Source organism: Orcinus orca, chromosome 2 (assembly GCF_937001465.1).
Source record: "Orcinus orca chromosome 2, mOrcOrc1.1, whole genome shotgun sequence".
NCBI classification, from domain to species: domain Eukaryota; kingdom Metazoa; phylum Chordata; class Mammalia; order Artiodactyla; family Delphinidae; genus Orcinus; species Orcinus orca.
In genome coordinates, this window is record NC_064560.1 from 114085475 (window position 1) to 114109132 (window position 23658).

Here is a 23658-nt window from a genome sequence, read left to right on the forward strand (position 1 = left end):
TTTCTCCATCACTGTACCGCTGGCATTTGGTGTGAAACATTCCTTCATTGTTAGGACTCTCTTCTGCAATACAGAACATCTAGCATTCCTGGCTCCACACCTAAATGCCATTAACACTCCCCAGTCATCAGTACTAACAAAAATGCCTCCTGAGGCTGGTATTGCCCAGGTTAAGAATTATACTGTGCTTACCTGAAGACTCCATTATCTCTCATCTGTACTACTAAAAAAATTCTTTAATAAAAATCTTATATTTATTTTCCCTACATCTACTTTTTCTCCCTTCTAATCAATTCTCTATTCTGCAGCCAGAGTAGTGTTTTAAGCTCAATTTGCTCAAGTAATTCCTCTACTTAAAATCCTTCAATGTTTCTGATCTTAGGAGAAAGCATTTAGTCTTTTGCCATTAAATATAATGTTAGCTGTGGGGGTTTGATAGACATCCCGGATGAATACGAGGAAGTTTCCTTCTATTCCTATTTTGCTGAGAGCTTTTATCATGAATGAGTGTTAAATTTTGTTAAATGCTCTCTCGGCAAGGATATCCAATCCCACTTCTATTTAACATTGTACTGGAGGTCCTAGCCAGTACAATAAGGCAAGGAAAAATAAAATAAAAAGCATCCAACTGGAAAGGGGGAAAAAACTGTCTTTATTTGCAGATGACATGATCCTGTCCAGAAATAATTTTAAAGTATCTACCAAAAAAGCTACTACTAATGAGTTCTAATGGCTTTTTGTAGAATCCTTAGAATTCCTTAGATTCCATTAGTGCTAGAACTAATAAGTTCTAGTGCAGGGAAATGACCAATATATAGAAATTAATAGCACTTCTATACACCTGCAAAGAAGTGGAAAATGGAATAAAAGACACAATTCCATTTTTGATAGCATCAAATACATGAAATACTTGGGGATAAACATAATAAAATATGTGAGTCTGGAACACTGAAAATTATAAAACGTTGCTGCAAGAATTTACAGAAGATGTAAACATAGATATACCACATTTATGGATTGGAAGATTCAATATGGTTAAGATTCAGTTCACTCCAAATTGATTTATAGACTTATTATGGGTTGAGTTGTATCCCCCAAAAGATATGTTTGAGTCCTAACCCCCCCGCCAATACCTGTGAATGTGACCTTACTTAGAAATAGTGTCACTGCATATGTAATCAAGTTAAAATGAAGTCACACTGGATTGGGTAGGCCTTAATCCAATATGACCAGTATCCTTATTAGAAAAGAAAACAGAATTAGGGAAGAGAACACCATGTGTAGAGACAAAGACACACAGACATTTTGGGAAGACAGCCATGGAAGATGGAAACAGAGACTGAAGTTATGCTGCCATAAGCCAAAGAACGCTTGCAGTTATCAGAACCTAGAAGCATCTTCTCCTAAAGGCTCCCGTGACAGCATAGCCCTGTCAACACCTTAATTTTGGACTTCTACTCTCCAAAACTGTGAGATAATAAATTTCTATTATTTTAAGCTATCCAGTTTGTGGTAGTTTGTTACAGCAGCCCTAGGCAATTAATACACATAGTGAATACTCAAAAGTTATTTGATTTGTCGGCAAGATAACTACTCTTATATAATAATATATAATTTTATATATTTTAAAACAATATATAGATATAGGTATATAATGTGTGGCAATATAGTTTATTGGAAATGATTTTTGAAATCAAACAGACCTTTGAGTTTAGAATTCTGCCATTCTCTCACCTGCTTGTTTCTTCCACCATAAAATGAGAAGGATTAATGGAAATACATAAAAGCCTGTCCAGTACAGATTTTTTTTTAATAAATTTATTTATTTTTGGTTGCGTTGGGTCTTTGTTGCTGTGCGCGGGCTTTCTGTAGTTGCAAAGAGCAGGGGCTACTCTTCGTTGTGGTGTGCGGGCTTCTCATTGTGGTGGCTTTTCTTGTTGCAGAGCACGGGCTCTAGGCACGCGGGCTTCAGTAGTTGTGGCGCACGGACTTAGTTGCTCCACAGCATGTGGTATCTCCCCAGACCAGGGCTCGAACCCATGTCCCCTGCATTGGCAGGCGGATTCTTAACCACTGCGCCACCAGGGAAGCCCTCCAGTACAGATTTGGACATTTAATAATGTTAGTTTCTTTATTTCCTGGGTGCATTGGTATAGTTAATCTTGAAGAAATTTGGTCTTTTTTTTTTGGCCACGCCACGCAGCTTGCAGGATCTTAGTTCCCCAACCAGGGATGGAACCCGTGCCCCCTTCAGTGGAAGCATGTTGTCCTAACCACTGGACTGCCAGGGAATTCCCTGGTCTTGTATTAAAACACTAATATATTAACTGACAAAAATATATTGATCACATAATGTACTCTGTACTACAAAGTTCTTAGAAACATGTCCCCACTTTTCTTTCTTTGGCTTCCTTTCTTATTTCCATATTTCTCTGCCTTTTCTTTTTCCCATGATAAGGATCAGAGTAATCCCAGGAGGTTTCATGGAGATCATAAAACTAACTGATTCTTGAAAAATGTTGGCTAGGATTCAATTATGCAGAGAAAACCTAAAGGAACATTCAAGGAGATTCCTTCCACCCACTGCATAGAGGAAAAGAAACAATTCATGTTCTATAATGTGGCAATGTAGTATATGTCCTCTGAAGCAACAGGGAGTACTTGTTTAACTGTGACTTCATAAAGCAAAAACTGTTTTTTGTGAATGAAGACCTAAGGTTTCCGCATTTTGGCTTCTTACTTGGAAGAGAATTAACGCTCCCTTTGACTAAAGTTTTTGTCCATCTTGGCACAGGCAAGGCATGGAGTAATTTTAGTTTCTCACAGTGCTTCAATTTTCTCTTTCTGATTCTTAAAACTTTATCTAACTTTCTTGCTTTATTTTTTCCTGGCCAGGTAGCTCCTTTTGAACAGTGTTTCCTCAGAGATTTTGATCAGTTGCCTTCCATGTCCCATTCTTCCTCTCTGCCAAACTATGTCCTTCCCCTAAGGATGACTTCAAAACTTATCTCTAGGAAGACTTTTCTATTTAATATGAAATAATTTATTTTCTCTTTACAATTTCAAACTTACATATCTAATTTAAATCAACTTGGGAAAAAAATTCTTCTCATTTGATGATTAACAAAGGCCTAATCCACTAACATTTTCCACTCTTAACTATCTTAAGTTACGAGCTTGACTATCTTTAGCATTTTGTACTGTAGATCTCTCTGGTCCCTCCTTCCTGTAACTTTTCTCCTTAGCTTCAATAACACCCATTTCCTCTCATCTGATCCCTCTCCCACTCAATGTTTATATACCCTGTGCTTCCATTTTTAACCCCAATTTCATTTCTTTATTTATATTTGAGCCTCTATTTGGGGTCAGTTCCTGTGCTACATGCTGCGGATACAGCAGTGACCAAATGAACAAGAGACAGATACAGTATACCTATGGAGTTTACAATCTAGCAGGGAATATGAGGGGAGGTCCTAACATCGCTTAAGGGGTTGGGGAAGACATTTCTGAGAGAGTTTTAGTTGAGTCCTAAGAAAGATTAGGCTTTAGTGAGGTAAAGAATTAGTGAGAAAAAAAAAAAAAAGAAGAATTAGTGAGAGGTTTGAAGGAATAAGGAGCTTGGGAGAGATGAGAAGAGGGTTCTGAGTGTAGGGCACTATGTTTCAAAGCACAGAATAGGGAAAAACATGGAAAGTTTGAGGATCTGAAAATTCAGTATGTGGTGTGGAGGGAGCTAAAAGAATAATAATATTTGATACTGGACTGCAAGGCTGAAGCCATACTGTGAAAATATCTGTGAGCTATGTTAAGGGCAATAGGAAGCCATTGATTGGCTTTCCCACAGTTCTACTGCATGTTTTAATTTTTATTTTTTAACAACTTAGTTCTTGTATAATTTACATACAGTAGACTGCATCTATTTAAAGTATGCAATTTGATGACTTCTGATAACTTTATACATCTGTGTAACCACCACTACAATCAAGATATAGCACATTTTTACCACCCCCTCAAAGTTTCCTCTTGCCCCTTCGTCTTCCCTCCCTCCACCTCTGGCTTCAAGCAACAACTGTTCTATTTTCTACTATTATGGATTAGTTTGCTTTTTCTAGATAATTATATAAATGGAATCACAAGTATGTACTCTTTTACATTGGTCTTCTTTCACTCAGCATAATGTTTTGAGATTCATCTATGTTGTTGAGTGTATCAATAATTCATTCCTTTTTATTGTTGAGTAATATTCTGCTATATGAATTTATCACAATTTGTTTATCCATTCATCCGCTGATGAACATTTGGGTTTTTCCAGTTTTTGGTTTTTGTGAATATAGCGACTAGGGGTATATGTGTATAAGTCTTCGTGTGGTCATATGTTTTCATTTCTCTTCGGTAAATACCTAAGAGTGAAATGGCTGGGTCATATTTATAACATAAATACTTAACTTTAAAGTTATATTTAACTTTATAAGGAACTGTTAAGTAGTTTGCTAAAGTGGTTGCACCATGTTGTACTCCCACCAGCAGTATATGAGAGTTGTAGCTACTCTACGTCCACACTAACACTTGGTATTGTCAGTCTTTTTGTATTAGTCATTTTAATGGATATGTAGTGGTGTCTCATTGCAGCTTTAATTTGCATTTTCTTGATGACTAATTTTATTGAGAATCTTTTCATGTGCTTATTTGCTATTCATAAATCTTTGATGAAACGTCTGTTCAAATTTCTTCTCATTTTAAAAAATTGGGTTGTCTTATTATTGAGTTGTAAAGGCTTTTTTTGGACGCACAGGCTCAGCAGCCATAGTTCACGGGCCCAGCCGCTCCGCGGCATGCGGGATCTTCCCGGACCGGGGCACAAACCTGTGACCCCTGCATTGGCAGGTGGACTCTCAACCACTGCGCCACCAGGGAAGCCCATGTAAAGGCTTTTTATATACTCTGGTAAAATTTTTTTCTTCCAGTTTTAGTCAGATATATGACATACAGCACTGTATAAGTTTAAGGTGTACAGCATGATTTGACTTACATACATCATGAAATGATTATCACAATAAGTTAGTGAGTGTCCATCATCTCATATAGATATAAAATGAAAGAAATAGAAAAAAAATTTTTTTTGTGATGGGAACTTAGTATTTACTCTCTTAACAATGTTCATATATATAACATAGAGCAGTGTTACTGATATTTATCATGTTATACATTACATCCCTAGTACATACTGGATGTATTATAACTGGAAGTTTATTTTGATCTTTTGACCACCTTCATCCAATTTCCCCTCCCCCCACCCCCTCCCTCTGGTAACCACAAATCTGATCTCTTTTACTATGAGTTTGTTTGTTTGCTTGTTTTTGAAGTATAAATGACTTACAACACTGTGTTAGCTCCTGTTGCACAACATAGTGATGTGGCATTTCTATACATTTCAAAATGATCACCACAATAAGTCTACTTACACTATGTCACCATACAAAGATAACACAGTTATTTACTATATTTTCCACACTGTACATAACAATCTATATCTATGTATAGATATGATTATTTTAAGTTGCTGATCTCTTAAGTTCAAACGCATTTTAACAACCCTGCATTTTTACTCCCTGCCCTCACATTCACTGGTTTTGACACCATATTTTACATCTTTTTCTTCTGTGTATCCCTTAAACTGCTTATTACAGATATATACGATTTTACTACTTTTGTCTTTTAACCTTCCTACTAGCTTCATACATGACTCATTTACTACCATTATGGTATATTTGCCTTTATAAAGAGACTTTTCCTTTTGTAATTTTCAGGTTTCTAGTGGTGGTCTTTTATTTTTTGCTTAGAGAAGTCCCTTTAACACTTTTCTGTAAAGCTAGTTTGGTGGTACTGAACTCAAGGCTTCTTCTTGTCTGTAAAACTTCTGATCTCTTCATCAAATCTGAATGAAAGCCTTGCCAGAGACAGTATTCTTGGTTGTACGTCTTTCCCTTTCATCACTTTAAATATATCGTGCCACTGCCTCCTGGCCTGCAGAGTTTCTGCTGAAAAGTCAGCTCTATGGGAGTTCCCTTGCATATAACTTGTTGCATTTCCCTGCTGCTTCTATTTTATTTTTTAACATCTTTACTGGAATATAATTGCTTTACAATGGTGTGATAGTTTCTGCTTTATAACAAAGTGAATCAGCTATACATATACATATATCCCCATATCTCTTCCCTCTTGCATCTCCATCCCTCCCACCCTCCCTATCCCACCCCTCTAGGTGGTCACAAAGCACCGAGCTGATCTCCCTGTGCTATGTGGCTGCCTCCCACTAGCTATCTATTTTACATTTGGTAGTGTATATATGTCCATGCCTCTCTCTCACTTTGTCCCAGCTTACCCTTCCCCCTCCCCATGTCCTCAAGTCCATCCTCTAGTAGGTCTGCGTCTTTATTCCTGTCCTGCCCCTAGGTTCTTCATGACCTTTTTTGGGTTTTTTTAGCATCTTTATTGGAGTATAATTGCTTTACAATGGTCTGTTAGTTTCTGCTTTACAACAAAGTGAATCAGCTATACATATACATATATCCCCATATCCCCTCCTTCTTTTTTTTTTGTTCTTTTTTTTTAACATTTTTATTGGAGTATAATTGCTTTACAATGGTGTGTTAGTTTCTGCTTTACAACAAAGTCAATCAGCTATACATATACATATATCCCCATATCTCCTCCCTCTTGCATCTCCCTCCCACCCTCCCTATCCTACCCCTTTAGGTGGTCACAAAGCACCGAGCTGATTTCCCTGTGCTATGCAGCTGCTTCCCACTAGCTATCTATTTTACATTTGGTAGTGTATATATGTCACTGCTACTCTCTCACTTCGTCCCATCTTATCCTTCCCCCCACCCCATGTCCTCAAGTCCATTCTCTACGTCTGCGTCATCATTCCTGCCCTGCCCCTAGGTTCATCAGAACCATTTTTTTTTAGATTCCATATATGTGCGTTAGCATACGGTATTTGTTTTTCTCTTTCTGACTTATTTCACTCTGTATGACAGACTCTAGGTCCATCCACCTCACTACAAATAACTCAATTTTGTTTTTTTATGGCTGAGCAATATTCCATTGTATATATGTGCCACATCTTCTTTATCCATTCATCTGTCGATGGACACTTAGGTTGCTTCCATGCCCTGGATATTGTAAGTACTGCTGCAATGAATATTGAACCACTGATCTTTTTATTCTCTCTGTAGTCTTGCCTTTTTTAGAATATCATATGGTTGGAATCATATAGTATGCATCCTTTACAGATTGGCTTCTTTCACTTAGTAATGTGCATTTAAGTTTCATTTCTTTTTAACTGATTAATATTCTTCCATTGTCTAAATGTACCACGGTTTATTTATCCATTTACCTACTTAAGGACATCTTGTTTGCTTCCAAGTTGTGGCAATTATGAGTGAAATGACATAAATGTATGTGTGCAGGTTTTTGTCTGGGCATAAGTTTTCAACTCCTCTTGGTAAATACCAAGGAACACGATTGCTGGGATGGTACGATGGTACAAATGTAAGAAACCCCAAAACTGTCTTCCAAAGTATCTGTACCATTTTGGATTTCCAGCAGTAATGAATGAGAGTTCCTGTTGCTCCATGTGCTCACCAGCATTTGGTGTTATCAGTGTTCTAGATTTTGGCCATTCTAATAGGTATGTAGTCGTATCTCATTGTTGTTTTAATTTGCGTTTCCCGATGACATGTGATATGGAGCATCTTTTCATATGCTTATTTGTCATCTGTGTATCTTTTTAAGTAAGATGTCTGTTAAGCTCCTTGGCCCATTTTTATATTGATAGCTGTGCTTTTTAGAGATGTATCTCTATAGCCCCATACATTGCACTCTTCTACCCATACCCTATGACTTTACTTATATTGAAATTACATGTTGTCTTCTCTCACGCTAGGCCATGAGCTCCTTAAGGGCAGGAACTGTGGCTGATTAATCTTTTTATTTTCAGCATGCTTCCCAGCTCCTGGTATGTCTGGGTGTTCAGGAAAGCTTTGTTGGACAGAACTGAACTCAGGCCAGTTGTGAGGTGTACTGTATCTTTGGTGACATGGGTGGGTGGGGAAAGCTGGAATACGTGATTACATTTCAACACCAATTCTCTGACGCTGACTGGGTTGATTCAGTTCTGACACTAACTACCCAACTACCCAGAGTTAACACAGTCCCCACAAGTTAAGGACACAGTCCCACAGGATTACCCCTTCCCATATCAGACCCCAGCCACAATTTTCAGGTATCTCCAAGAAACCCACACTTCTGCCTGGCTGTCTACAAATTGGGGGATTTGCATGATCTCCTCAGGTTCGGAAATATTTTAGAATACCTCGCAGAACTCAAGAAAAGCAGTAAACTTGTGATTGCCCTTTTACTATAGAGGATCCAAATGAATAGCCAGATGAAGAGGTACATAGGGCAACAGCATGGGGGAGAAGAGGGTGCAAGAGCATCCATCCCTGTGGAGTCAGGGTGCACTCCAGTACATCAATATATTCATCAATGAGGAACCTCCCCAAACTTCACTGTTCAGAGTTTTTAATTGAGGTTTCACTGCATAAGCATTATTTTTTTTTAATTTATTTTTTTTATACAGCAGGTTCTTATTAGTCACCCATTTTATACACATCAGTGTATACATGTCAATCCCAATCTCCCAATTCATCACTCCCACACCCCCACCGCTTTCCCCCCTTGGTGTCCATACATTTTTTCTCTACATCTGTGTCTCAATTTCTGCCCTGCAAACCGGTTAAGCTGTACCATTTTCTAGGTTCCACATATATGTGTTAACATACGATATTTGTTTTTCTCTTTCTGACTTACTTCACTCTGTATGACAATCTCTAGATGCAGCCACATCTCTACAAATGACCCAATTTCATTCCTTTTTATGGCTGAGTAATATTCCGCTGTATATATGTACCACATCTTCTTTATCCATTCATCTGTCAATGGGCATTTAGGTTGCTTCCAGGACCTGGCTATTGTAAATAGTGCTGCAATGAACATTGGGGTGCATGTGTCTTTTTGAATTATGGTTTTCTCTGGGTATATGCCCAGTAGTGGGATTGCTGGGTCATATGGTAATTTTATTTTTAGTTTTTCGGTTTTTTTTTTGCGGTACGCGGGCCTCTCACTGTTGTGGCCTCTCCCGTTGCGGAGCACAGGCTCCAGATGCGCAGGCTCAGTGGCCATGGCTCACGGGCCCAGCTGCTCTGCGGCATGTTGGATCTTCCCGGACCGGGGCATGAACCGGTGTCCCCTGCATCGGCAGGCGGACTCTCAGCCACTGCACCACCAGGGAAGCCCTATTTTTAGTTTTTTAAGGAACCTCCATACTGATCTCCATAGTGGCTGTATCAGTTTACATTCCCACCAACAGTGCAAGAGGGTTCCCTTTTCTCCACACCCTCTCCAGCATTTATTGTTTGTAGATTTTTTGATGATGGCCATTCTGACTGGTGTGTCCCTTGTTGCTTTTAACATTCTTTATCTTTAGTTTTTGCCACTTTAATTACAATGTGTCTTGGTGTAGTCCTCATTGGGTTGATCCTGTTTGGGACTCTCTGTGCTTACTGGACCTGGATGTCTGTTTCCTTTCCCAGGTTAGGGAAGTTTTCAGCTATAATGTCTTCAATTATGTTTTCTGTTCCTTTCTCTCTCTCTTCTCCTTCTGGGACCCATACAACGTGAATGTCAGTATGCTTGATGTTGTCTCAGAGGTCTCTTAAACTGTCCACATTTCTTTTTTTTTCTTTCTTCTGTTCAGCTTCAGTAATTTCCACTACTCTGTCTTCCAGCTCACTGATCCATACCTCTGTATCATCTAATCTCCTGTTGATTCCTTCCAGTGTATTTTTCATTTCAGTTATTGTATTCTTCATCTTTGTTTGGTTCTTTATATTTTCTAAGTCTTGTTAAAAACTTCAAACATCTGCTCATCCAATCTTCTCCCAAGTTCCTTGAACATCTTAACAATCATTACCTTGAATTCTCTTTTGGGTAGATTGCCTATCTCCACTTCACTTATCTCTTTTGGGGTTGTATCTTGTTCCTTCATTTGGAAGATATTCTTCTGTTGCCTCATTTTGCCTAATTTACTGTTTTTATTTCTAAGTATCGGTTAGGTTGGTTTCATTTCCCAACCTCGGAAAAGTGGACTTTTGTAGATGTCCTATGCGTCCCAGCAGCACACTCCCCTCTGCTCACCAGAGCTATATGCTCTAGGGGTGCCCCCTATGTGGGCTACACGGGCCCTTCTGTTGTGGTGGTCTGTCTACTGCAGGCAGTCTGGTAGGTGTAGCTGGCCCCCAGCCCTGTTGGCTACCAGGCTGTGCCTTGTGTGGAGGCTGCTGGCCACTGGTTGGTGAGGCTGGGTCACAGGCTACTAGCTGAGGGCCCTGGGGTCCTAGGACTAGTGTTGGCCCACTGGTGGGTGGGGCCAGTTCCTGACACAGCTGGCTGCAGGGTCCAGGGTGTCCCAAAGCTGGTGTTGGCCCACTGGTGAGTAGGGCTGGATCCTGGGGTAGCTGGCTAAGGGGTCCAAGGTGGTATCAGCCTGCTGGTGGTTGGGTTTGTGGCCCAGGGGGTGCCGGGGGCTAGTGCTGACTTGCTAGTGGGCTGAGTGGAGTTCCTGGGTCTCTGGTTGTAGGGCCTTGGTGGTCTAGGAGCAGTGTTGGCCTGCTGGTGGGCAGGGCTGGGGCCAAGGGGGTATTAGGGCTGGTGCTGCCCTGTTGATGGGTGGGCTGGGTCCTGGTACAGAAGACTGCCTTGATATAATTCTTCTATCAGATAAATGTATCGTGAATATTTCTTCCAACCCATGACTTGCTTTTTCTTTCTTTCTTTTTTTAAATAGTGCCTTTTGAGGAGGAAAGTTCTTAATTTTGATAGTCACATTTATCTGTTTTTTTCTGTATGGTTCATGCTTTTTGCGCCCTCAAAATCCATGCCTATCCAAAGTCACAAATATTCTCCTGTGTTGTCTTCTAGAAGATTTATAGTTTCAACTTTTACATTTAGGTCCATGATTCATTTCAAGTTAATTTTGTATATGTTGTGAAGCAGCACAACAGTATACAACACCACCATCCACCCCACCACCGTAAAGATATCCAGTTGCTTTAACATCTTTCGTTGAAATGTTTCCCCATTAAATTGTCTTGGCACTTTTGCCAAAAATCAATTGACCATATATCTGTGTGTCTATTTCTGCACTCTATTCCGTTCCAGTGATTTATATGCCTATTTTTTTCAATAATTCCACACTGTCTTGATTACTATATCTTTATAATAAGTTGTGAAATCAGGGAGTATAAGTTCTCCTACTTTGTTCTTTTCAAAATTGTTTTGGCTATTCTAGGTTATTTGTACTTCCATATACATTTTAGAAACAGCTTGTCAGTTTCTACAAAAAAATAAAATAACTTTTAAAAGTCCGCCAGAGTTTTTATTGAATCTTATATTAGTTTTCTACAGCAGGGGTCCCCAACCCCCGGGGCACGGACCATTACTTGTCCACGGCCTGTTAGGAACCAGGCCACACAGCAGGTGAGCGGCGGGCGAGCAAGCGAAGCTTCATCTCCTGCTCTGCATCGCTCACATTACCGCCTGAACCATACCCCGCCCCCCTCCCGTCTGTGGAAAAACTGTCTTCCACGAATGCGGCCCCTAGTGCCAAAAAGGTTGGGAACCGCTGTTCTAGAGCCATTATAACAACGTACCACAAACCCAGTGACTAAAACAACCAAAAATTTTCTCTCACAATTCTGGAGGCTAAAAGTCCAAAATTAAGTTGTCTGTAGGGTCATGCTTTCTATTTGAAGGCCCTAAAGGAGGATCCTTCCTTGCCTCTTTCTTAGCTTCTAGTAGTTGCTCACAATCCTTGGCATTCCTTACCTTATAAATGCATCACTCCAATCAAGGCCTCCATCTCCACATGGCCTTCTTCCCTGTATTTCTTTTTTTTTTTTCCCTGTATTTCTTTATGTATCCAAATTTCCTCTTCTTATAAGGACACAAGAAATTGGATTAGGGTCCACTCTAATCCAGTAACCCATAACACTTTGTATCAGCACTAAGGACTATCAAGAGATTATTGGAAACTTTTTAAAATATGGTCCTTCCTCAAGCAACTTAAGATTTTGTTGAGAAGACAAAGTCAACACCTAAGAAACTATTAGTGAAAAATGAAAAACAAAATAAATTAGTGTGGCTCAAACAATAAATGTTACTTGTGTACAAAGAAAAAAAAAAAAAAGCATACTCCAGGTCAGAAGTCCCAGAGGGCTTCATGGTTGAAGTACCAAAAGATTAGTATAACAGAGAAACAGAAAAGAGGTAAGAGTCATTAACAGGAACAAAGGTACAGAAACAGAAATTAATATGACACAGAAAGGCAGGTGGGGAGACAAAGGTAAGCAAAGCAACATGTCTGGAACACAGTTTGGGTCAGGAGACTGGGAGACGAAGGTAGATGGAGGCACTCCATGGAAGACCTTAAAGGTTAGACAGCAGAATTCTGATTTGACACAGTGAGTGATACAACTACTCTGAAAGTAAGGTTTGAGGAAGATCAGGTTTGATTAAGGGGGAGAACTAACTGAAAGAAATAGAGTCCAGGGCAAGGAGGCTAGTTAGGAAGCTCCTGCTTCCTTTCCAATCAATTCTCTATTCTGCAACCAGAGTGATGTTTTTATAAACTCAATCTGATCAAGTAACTCCTCTGCACCTTCACTGAGTATGAGATGCTGAAGGAATCAAAGATGACACCAAAATTTCTAACCTCCACCTTAATAATAGTTGCATGAGCTTTATAAAGACCAAGAAGGTAGGAAAGGGATATATAGTTTGGAGAGGAGGTATGAGTTTTGTATGGCTTATGAATAATTTGAGGTAGCAATTAAACAACAGCTAGAATTTGGCCAGATTATGATGGGGGAGGCAGAGGCAAAGGTAGGAATTTTCATGTGCAGCATATTAAAGAACTGTACAAGGCTGATCTTCAAATTACAGAGGGATAGGCAGGCTTCAGGGAGTCAGCTGAGACAAGTATGAGAGGAGTTAACTAAGCCTAATTAGAAGTGGACCAGGAAAGGTGGCAGGGGTGGAGTCAGACAACCAGGAGCAAAGGGTGAGGCAGGCTGGCTAGAGCTGGGACGGATCTTAAGCAGGAACCCAGACAGAATCCCATCCTGGAAAGAAGTCAGGACAGAAATAAGGAAGAGGTTGTAGAATAGTAATAGCTAACATAACACTTATTAAACATTTCTTTTTTTTTTTTTACTATGTGGTAGGCATTGTTCTAAACATTTAAAAGAATTTATTCACTTAAACTTCACAAGAGTGAGAGAGCTAACTATTACTGTCCTTATTTTACAGATGCGGAACCAAGGCACAGAGAAGTTAAGTGATTTGCCCGGGGTTCTACACATAGCAAATGGCAGGCCAGGATTTGAGACCATGGTAATGAACATCTACTCTGTGCTAGGGTTTTTACATATACTTATTTGGTATGTGTATGAGTGTTGTGTACACACACAAACACAACGAGGATTTTTTTGGGGAAAAAAAGTAATATGCTACCCACCCTCCTTTCTGGCACATGACCTTTCCCCTATTCAAGCAAAGGTACAATATATTACTGCCATCAAGGAGGATTATGGTTGTTAAAGGGAAAAAGAGGTCATTTACTGTTCAGCTTCAAACCTAAAAACTGACTCTTTTTTTTCATCTGTAATAAAACAACAGTTTGGGGAAGGTCTTTTTCTACATTCTAACAGCTTCTTTTATTTATCAAGAGCTTGACTTGGCCCACCTGGATCACATAACTTTGGTACAAGATACAGGCAGGAAGAATTCAAGTTAGGAAAAGAGAAATAACCAATACCCAGGAAATAGAAGAAAGGGTCTTTCTCGCAGAAAGAAGAAAGAAAAAGCAGTGTGTGTGTCACTGATTCCCCCTTGTTATGGGCTGAACTGTATTCCTCCAAAACCCATATACTGAAGTCTCAACGCCCAGTACCTCAGAATGAAACCTATTTGGAAATAAGGTCTTTAAAGAGGTAATTAAGTTAAAATGAGGCCATTAGGGTGGGACTGTAATCCAATACGACTGGTGTCCTTATAAGAAGAGGAAGAGACCTCAGGGATGCAGGAGCACAGAAGGACAACCATTAGATGAAAAAGCAGCAAGAAGCTGGCCATCTGCAAGCCAAGGAGAGGGGCTCTAGAAGAAACCAACCTGCTGGTACTTCAACCTTGGACTTCTAGACTCCATCAGAGTTTATGTTACATCAGAACATAAATTTCTGTTGTTTTTAGCCAACCAGTCTGTAGTATTTTGTACGGCAGCCGTAACCAACTAATACACCCCTCTAGGCTGAAACTCCTTAGGGAGGAAGGCAAAAAAATAAGGTAAATGTGGGGGGAATCCCAAAGAAGTGGAGCTTATTTCTCACTTCCATGGACAATTTCAAGCTCCCTTAAAGAATTTCTGTGTTCTAACAGCCCAGATAACAGACTGAAAATGGCAGGATAGAATAATAAATTAGAAGATGTCCAATGTCACCTTTCCGATTCCTGTGGAGCAGGGATTCCTAGATTCCCAAAGATAGCCTGACAGTTGCAATGAGTACACCTAGCACCTAGACTTTGGTCTCTAATACCATTTTCCAATAAAAGGAACTAGGGCTCCGTGGAGAAGGAGTCTAGGACTGGGGCAGGAAGTATATAAGATGAGCCAGAAGCATCTTGTAGTGCCAGAAAGTAGGGGTTTGTCACAATGATGGGGTATTATGTCAGAGGGATACAGGAGGCAAATGAAAGAGCTCCCAATGGCCAAAGTTGGAACGATTTGAGCAACAAAATAAAGTAGCACTGGATTATAACCTAAAGTATAAAATATCCATGAATCCATACTGATATAAATAAATGACTGAATAAATAAATAAGGGAGAAGAGATAAAGGTCCAAGTAATTTATATGCAGAAGAATTCCAAGTAATTTATATAGATACTCTGCCCTTAAGGAGATAGAACATAACTCCCAATTCATTAAGTGCACATAGTAACTTCCTTCCAAAGAGTACAGCATGGAAAAGGAGAAAAAGAGAGTAACTTTACAGTGGAGAAACCTGACAAACACTACCTCAAGCCAGGTGATCAAGGTTAACATCTAGTGATAAGTCATTTTGAGAGATGTTCCCTTGATACGATGAGTATGGCACTTTATCTCTGTGGCCTTCCTCCCCAAAACCATTACCTGAGTCTAATCCTGAGAAAAGCATCAAACAAATCCCAACTGAGGGACATTCTACAAAACACCTGACCAGTGATCCTCAAAACTTTCAATATCATAAAAAACAAAGTCTGAAAAACTGTCACAACTAAAAGAAGACTAAAGAGACATGACAACTAAATGTACTGTGGAACCCTGGATGGGATCCTGGAACAGAAAAAGGGCGTTAGAGAAAAACTGAGAAAATCAAAATAAAGTATGGACTTGTTATTAATAATGTATCAATAGCGATTCATTCATTATGACAAATGCACCATATTAATGTAGGATATTAATAACAGGGGAAATTAGGTGTGGGGTATGAGGAAACTGTACTATCTTTGCAATAATTCCATAGATCTAAAATGTTCTAAAATAACAGTTAAAAAAAAAAATGGTAGCCGGAGCAAGGACTGCCTTGCCAACACCCCCTCAAAACACATCATACCTAAGGCAGCTAGCTCATCAGGGCAAAGGGATTTTTCGTGTGGAACATCTATGGAGTGGAGAGGGGAAGGGTATATAGGGAGGTGATGCCGCCATAAGATCCTGGTCTCCAAAAAACTGTGAAGCAAGTACCTAGTCAGGCAACCAAACACCACTGTTGATACTTAAGATAAAGACCCTTGAGGAACCCCAAAACCACGTGCAGATTTGAGGTCACTGCCCACATTGCCCTGGGGACACATAAGATTTAACCTACATCTCAGACACTACGGTGACAATGAGAATATTAACAGTCAGGATACCTTACTTAGGCTGCAGCTAAGGAACTCTCAACTTGACTGGCTTAAACAATATGGAAATTTTTTTGTCTCACATAACGAGTGCCAATATTCTATTGTAACACCCCACTCTGCCATCTTCAGTGCCTCAGCCATTCCTTAGCTAACTCTCGTGGCACTCCGGTTGCCTCAATTTCAGGTATCACGTGCAGAAGCAACACTATCTGGCAGAAGAGACCATCTCTTCATTTTGAAGAGTACTGCTCAGGTACTTTGTAGAATGTCCCTGAATATGAGTTTGTCTGATGCTTTCTTATGATTAGACTGGAGATTTTTGATTTGGGGTAAGATAACCACAGAGGTGCAAGTATGACTCTTTTAAGGAGCAAGGAAACTTCCCTTCATGACTCACTAGCCAGCCCCTTCCTAAACTAATCACTGGGAATAATGAAATTACCATAATCAGTTTAAACCAATCAGGACTTACCCCTGAGTCACAGAGAAGGATATATACCAAACAAAGGGGGTATAAATGATTATTGAGGGGGCCAGCACCAGTGTGCACTATAGGTAAAAACCCTGAAAGGCAGAGAGAGCCTTTACTTTAAAGAGACTACATTAATGATTAAACATTAAAACAAGTCTATTTCAAAATGGAAGACACTTTTAATTGTCAAATTTACTTCAACACTATCACCACCCAAAGGGATTTTAGATCATTTATAGAAAATAAATCCCTCCTCTCAGCTATTGAGGGAGTAGCAGGAATAAAGGAAACACCTCTGAAAGACAAATTTCATCTATAGTTCATCTAGACCAAGACAACCCTTTCTATTAGTAACTCAAAGCCTCCTCATTAACCCCAGGAACATACACTCACAAGCTCTCCAACGAAGATGCTATAGCTAGTTCAAAATATAAAATTGACATGCAAAGAAGAGGTACAGATTTGTGAGCCAGCTGCATAGAATATTAGCCAAACAATAGTTAAGATACCTGGGGCAACATTTCCCAAACTAGTGTGCTTTGCTACATTTTTCTGTACCATGGTAACAAGTAGGCCATGAAGACAGTAGTCGGTGATCAAATTAACTGATAGAGACTAAGTTAAACAAAATTAAATAGGCTTCTTTACTAATACATTTCTCAGAGCCTTTATATGCTAGCAGGCATTATGAATTCCAAGAGGAGGATATACTGCTTATATTATTTAACATTTCCCTCCAAAAAGAAGGCTTTTCTCCTGACCATCTACAAACAATTTCTAGGACAGCATTCTGTTTAACACCACCTTGAGAAATACTGCTGTAAGGGGAAAGCAAAGGCCCAAGAATAAAGTCCATTACTATTACGCTGTTGGGTGGGGGGGCGGAAATCCATCAAAGAATATAGTGAAGAAGACAGGAAGCAAAGCCAGAGAGTTCAATGATACAGAAGCAAGAAAGGAGATAGTTTCCAAAAAGCTAGAGACAATCAATTACTGAGAAATTAAATAGAAAGAGAATAAAAATGTTTTTTTGGATTTGACCAGGAAGACTGACACCTGTGACCTTCAAGAGAATAGCTTCAGAAAAGAGGAGGAAAGAAGGATGGCATACAGAATAAAAAAATTAGGATGGGGATGAAAAAAGAAATAGATGAATCATTTATAGACCACCCATAACCGGAGTTTAGCAGTGAAAATTTAAAAAGACATTGGTTGGGGCTTCCCTGGTGGCGCAGTGGTTGAGAGTCCGCCTGCCGATGCAGGGGACACGGGTTCGTGCCCCGGTCCAGGAGGATCCCACATGCCGCGGAGCGGCTGGGCCCGTGAGCCATGGCCGCTGAGCCTGCGCATCCGGAGCCTGTGCTCCGCAACGGGAAAGGCCACAACAGTGAGAGGTCCGCGTACCGCAAAAAAAAAAAAAAAAAAAAAAAAAGACATTGGTTGATTGGGAGAAGGGAGTATATGGAAGAATAAAAAAATTTTACAACAGCGAACACCTACATATGGTTGAAGGTAAAAGTGAAAACCTACCGAAAGAAACTGATAATTACAGTCCAGTAGATGGAAGAAATGGAATCCTGAGTATAAATTACTAAAAAAGACTTATCTTTCTTTCCAGATTGGAGAGAATTTGAATAGTATGCCTAACCATTCCAAGACTGAAGACCTTGTTTTAATACTACAAAATTTCATGGATTTCTGCCTATTCCACCCAAGAGAATTTTTCAGTCTGTAAAGTTCAGTATGTAGTATGTTTGTAAGTTTGCTGAGCTCTTGCCCCTCTCAGAAGCTGTCTGTTATGGTGAAGGTGTAGGTCATAGAAAAGCACTTACCTGAGGGCTTGAATCTTCATGAAATAAGAAACAAGGTAGAGGTCGGTGACAATAAGGAAGTTGGGAGCTCAGGAGATTTTAATTTATAATGACTTACTACAAATGATTTTAATATACAAAATAAAAACTTATAATAGGAACACACACAAAAAAGTGTGAAGACTACCAAAAGAGGGTCCAGAAAGAAAGGCATCTACTTATCCCACCCAGAAATTTACTGTGGTAAATCAACAGAAGTTGCATAGGTCATAAGTTAATAACATAGTTCCCAATATGCTGGTGAGAACAAAGACTATTCAGCGGCGGGTCTAATTACAGTCTAGCTTTAAACTTTTAAAATTTAAACTTAGTATGGCCTTCCAACACCAACCCTAATAGTCAGGCATAAAAAATTTCATTTTTATTTCCTTTCAAGATCAATGAGGACAATGACAAGAGATTCTGTTGCTTAGAACTTATTTCTATGTTCTACCTTTTCGGCTAATTTCACTAAACATTCAAACTGAGTACATAATTTTGGATTATCTATGTCCAAGTCACAAGTGGCTCACATATGGCTCCAGAGCCCATCTTAACATTTTCATCACAAAAAAGGCAGTAATATCCGACTCTTTGCTTAATACATAGCCCTATAGAGATGTAAGAAAAGTCAGACTGCTTTAAAAAATATATGGTGACCATCGTAAATAGAGGAGTTAGAGGAGGCCCCATCCTTTAAATAAATAAATTAATAATAATCAGTGTGCACGGAATAAAGTATAAGGTAACACACCAAATCTGGCAGCCTCCAGATTTGTGTATCTGTAAACGTAAGGCGGCCGACCACATAGGCCAGATGATTACTACTGCCAGCTCAGCAGCTGAGCTTGGAGAAGAGGCGGCATCCACACACAGGCCACTCTTGAGAACCAAAACTTACAGCCAGTTTCATCTGGCAGGGACTGGAAAATGTGGCAGTAATTAAACCGGTTAAAGTCCGACAGAAATAGGGTTGTTAGCGGTAAGGGGAGCCTCCGAGGCTTCAATTCTGGAAGGCATAAGGCAGCCACGGCTGGGCGAACACCCCCACCGCGGAGCTGAAAAAAACTGGGGGTTGAGGGGAGAGGGCTCGTCCTTACCTTGTCATCCTCGCATCTTTTCCCGAGGCCCTCCCTGGCCTGCAGCCGGCTGCTGAGCCGGCCGTAATCGGCCTCTTTCTGGTCAATCTGTTTCTTGTGCGAGTCCACCAAGAGCAGCAGGTCCGAATTGCGCTTCTCCAGGCGCCCGCGAGCCACCTCGGTGCGCTGGACCTCGCCCTGCAGCTCGGCCACCTCCTCCTGAAGCAGGACGTGGCGGGAGGAGATTCTCCAGTAGTTGAAGGCGAGGACCGCGATCACCACCAGCAGGACCACCAACACGAAGGAGGGCAGGCGGCCGGCCCGCCTGTTCGCCCCGAAACCCACCATGGAGCCGAACCAGGCTGTACCCCGGTGCCTCGGCGCCGACGCCTGCAGGCAGACGCTCAGGCCGAGGTGGCTCAGTTGCCTGGGGGACACGGCCCTAGGGCCGGCTGAAGCCGGAGGCGGGCCGATTCGCCCGCCCGCGAGCCGGAGAAGGGGGCGGGGCCGCAAGCCGCAGGCCCCTCCCCGCCCCCCCCTTCAAATCCTGCCACAGCGCGTTCCGCAGGCGCTGAACTAGACCCCGCACCAGCTGGGCGGAACCAGGAGAACCCAGCTGCCCGAACCCCAGGTCCAACACTTCAGGGTTAGGGGGCGGGGAAAAGAGCCGGAAGGGGGTGGATTTAACTCTGGCCCCGCCCATTGGCTGGGTCTGGGTCGCCAAGGGGGCCATTTCCTAGTTTCCGCCAACGCCCCCTCTTCTCGCGAGAAAGTGGGCTTTTCTCGCTCTTAGCAGTCTTATCTCGCGAGGGTTATCTCTGTCTGGAAGAGTGTTGTGATGATTTTGGCGGTCTGTGTTAGTACTTGTATACCTGAACTGGAGCCCCTTCGGCTTTTACCTGCTCAATCCCCTTGACCCATGGTCAAGGGAGTGCCTACCATGCCATGGCCCTCGTGAGAGTTTTTGCTTTTGAGGACATCTGAGGTTGCGACCGCTATGTAAGGAAAACTTAGGTGAGCTGCGGGCAGAAGGGGCGACTAGATTTTGTATTTGCTTCAGTAGGTTTTCTTGCTTGTGCTAACGATGTGGAGAGAAAACAATAACAAGAAAGAAAAAGACCATGAAATTGTGGTGCCCCAAACATTACGGGGGAAAGCAAGAGAAACTAAGTTTTATGACTGAAAGAGGTGGTACCAGCCTGGTCTCCAAGATTACTGCTTTCACTAATGGAAAGAACTTCAGAATGTATGAGCCCCTGTTCCTAAACTCACTGCTGCTTTTGCCTTGAACTGGGCTTCCAAGTAGAAAGTCCAGAAGCTGCCCACAATGAATGATAACTTATGCTGTTACTGACAGCAAGCACGGTCTGGGTTAGATATAGTAGCTCTCTTACAAATTGTTTTTGCATACTTAGTCTCATATTATCGTCTCAGCAACACAGTTTTACAGATGAGGAATCCAAGACACAAAGATGTACCAGAAACTTTCTCAAAATCCCATATCTTGTTTGAGACAGAATTAGGCTTGAATTCGGGTCATTGGTCTCTAACATCATTGCTCTTTGCATTATACCAGGCTAACTGTTGCTATATGTTCGGCATTAATTACAGTGATGCAGAAAAAGCCCTCACCTCTTTTGTGTTTTCTGCGTATTTGTCCTCGCATAAAAGTTTTTTTTTTAAACACCTTTCGCATAGAAGTTTTAAAAGTTATTTGGCTCTATCCTGTTTAAGGAGAAGATGGAGTTGGTTTATTTTTCAGACCTCAGGTTCAAGAACGAACATAAACCAACCAAACGCAAGAACTTTGGTATTTTCATTCAAATCAGAGTGGTATGATTTTGAAGTAAGAAGACTTGTTATCTTTGAATAATTATTCTATGTCTCCTGTCCATTTCAAAAATAAAGTTTCTTGCCTAATAGTCCTAGAGTAGCCTGGAAGAATTATTGCACCCTGAAAGAGGGATGATTTCTCTCTCACAAATACGGGAAAAAAACACCAAAATTATTAATATTTAATCCACATCAAACTTGAGCCCTTTGCTCTGGCTTCATAAGATCTAAGAAATCCCCTCCAGTCTCAAAGGACAAGCAGACCTTGGCAGAAGGGAGCAAGGCAAAACTGGGAAATCCTCGTCTATCAATTTCATATTGACTTTGCTTTGCTTAGCCAGCAGTTGAAACTGTAAAGTGACGTTAAACTGCTTAAGATGTTTCAGATGATCTTTCCAAAAGTGTTTTCATTTTTATGTGGGATTCTAGCATGTAGAAGTATAATATTGTACAAAACACATTCACATACTTTTTTTTATCAGATGCTTAAAAGAACTATTTGGTACCATGATTCCATTTTACAGATGTGGAAGTAACTTGCCCAAAGTCATACATCTAGTAAGTGGCAGGGCTGAAGCTTGAAAAACAATCCTCTTTCCACTCCTCCCCCAGGGAGAAAAAATTTTTTATCTGTTTTGATGGCTACCTCTTTGAGTTCTTCCCTCTACTAACAAACCCAATCCAGATATCATGAAGACAGTGTATAAGTGCTCTCCTGTAGATGGTTCTGGATTAGGCTTTAAACTAATTGAGGTAAAAGTCAATTCCTTAAATCAGATGATCGAGGTTAACAACAGTGGTAAGTCATGTTGTTAGCATGTACCTTTGATAGGATGTGATGGAAGTAGCACTCTGTGGTTTTCCTCCCCAAAACTCATAACCCTATCTAATGGAACTCTGGAACTCTGTAGTATTTTTACAGGTTTTCTGTACTTCTAAAACTGTTCTAAAATTTTTTAAATTAGTTATAAAAGTTCCTATTTATAAAAAATCTCCATAAAAAGATTTATGATATCAAGTATGGATATAAATATATTCATATAATTGGAAAGGCAGTATAATCACAGATAAATAATGTTTTAAGATTTAATAGAGGACGTCCCTGGTGGCACAGTGGTTAAGAATCCACCTAACAATGTAGGGGACATGGGTTCGAGCCCCTGTCCATGGAAGATCCCACATGCCGTGGAGCAACTAAGCCCGTGCACCACAACTACAGAGCCTGCGCTGTAGAGCCTGTGAGCCACAACTACTCAGCCCATGTGCCACAACTACTGAAGCCCCCACACCTAGAGCCTGTGCTGTGCAGCAAGAGAAGCCACTGCAATGAGAAGCTTGCGCACCACAACAAAGAGTAACTCCCGCTCAACGCAACTAGAGAAAGTCAGTGTGCGGCAACGAAGACCCAACACAGCCAAAAAAAAAAAAAAAAAAAAACCCTTTCTAAAAAAAAAAAAAAATATTTAATTGAAGCGTAAGACTCTATTACCCAGTGGCAAGTGAGGTTAAATCATAGGAATTTTGCTTTTATATGGAGCTCATTTTCTTGAGCTCAAAACACTGTTTGGCATATATCGTCTTCAATATATGTTGACTCATAAAAAATTTGACTTCCTGGATTTGAGCAAAGGAGTAGTTATTTTATAGCATATTCTTCAATATTTAGGACATTGAGTAGGACTAGGTTAGAGAAGGTAGCTTGTAGAAATAGAAAATACACAGGTGTGTAGGCAAGTTCTTTCCATTGTAAATAAAAAACAACCTAACTGGTTTAAGCAATAAATAAGTAAAATTATATATATGTGTTTGTGTGTGTGTGTGTGTGTGTGTGTGTGTGTGTGTGTGTGTGTGCATAGATAGATATATACTAGGGTAATTTACAGTACTATTGGAAGAGCACCAGGAACTGGGGTCTTTCTGTTTCCGCCCTCTTCTTGGCTTTATTCTCTCCTACTTCAGATGGCCCTTTTCCTTGTAGACAGGAAATGTGGCCCCAGCATCCATAGGGACACATCCTGCCAGTTCCATAATCTGAGAAGCAAAGGAGTTCAGTTTTCTAGCTGTCAGTACAAAAATGACCAAGTAAAGGTTCTGGTTGTCCAAGCCTGATTGTGTGCATGCCACTTGTACTTATCACTGTGCCCAGGGAGTTGGGGGATTATGATTGGCCCAACACAGGACACTACTCTATTGCCAGTGAGCAGTCTGATACCAAGAAACAGAAAGAGAGTTGGGTAGAACTAAACAAATAATGTCGTGGCTTCTGGGATCTTAGTTCCCCAACCAGGGATTGAACCCGGGGCCCCGGCAGTGAAAGTACTGAGTCCTAACCAATGGATCACCAGGGAATTCCCACA

General features: G+C 40.6%; 1 protein-coding gene across 2 annotated transcripts in view; it reads right to left on the reverse strand.

The window, feature by feature from the left end:
- Positions 1-20122, reverse strand: part of GOLM2 (golgi membrane protein 2) — a 113323-nt gene extending 93201 nt beyond the window's left edge. Inside the window, exon 1 of one of the 2 annotated variants that reach the window (XM_049706649.1) lies at positions 19490-20122. In XM_049706649.1, coding sequence (XP_049562606.1) covers positions 19490-19816 — 327 coding nt within the window. In that variant the 5' untranslated portion in view covers positions 19817-20122. The remainder of the gene's footprint in view (positions 1-19489) is intronic. The other variant, XM_049706650.1, reaches the window with a different exon arrangement.
- Positions 20123-23658: the final 3536 nt, after the last annotated feature.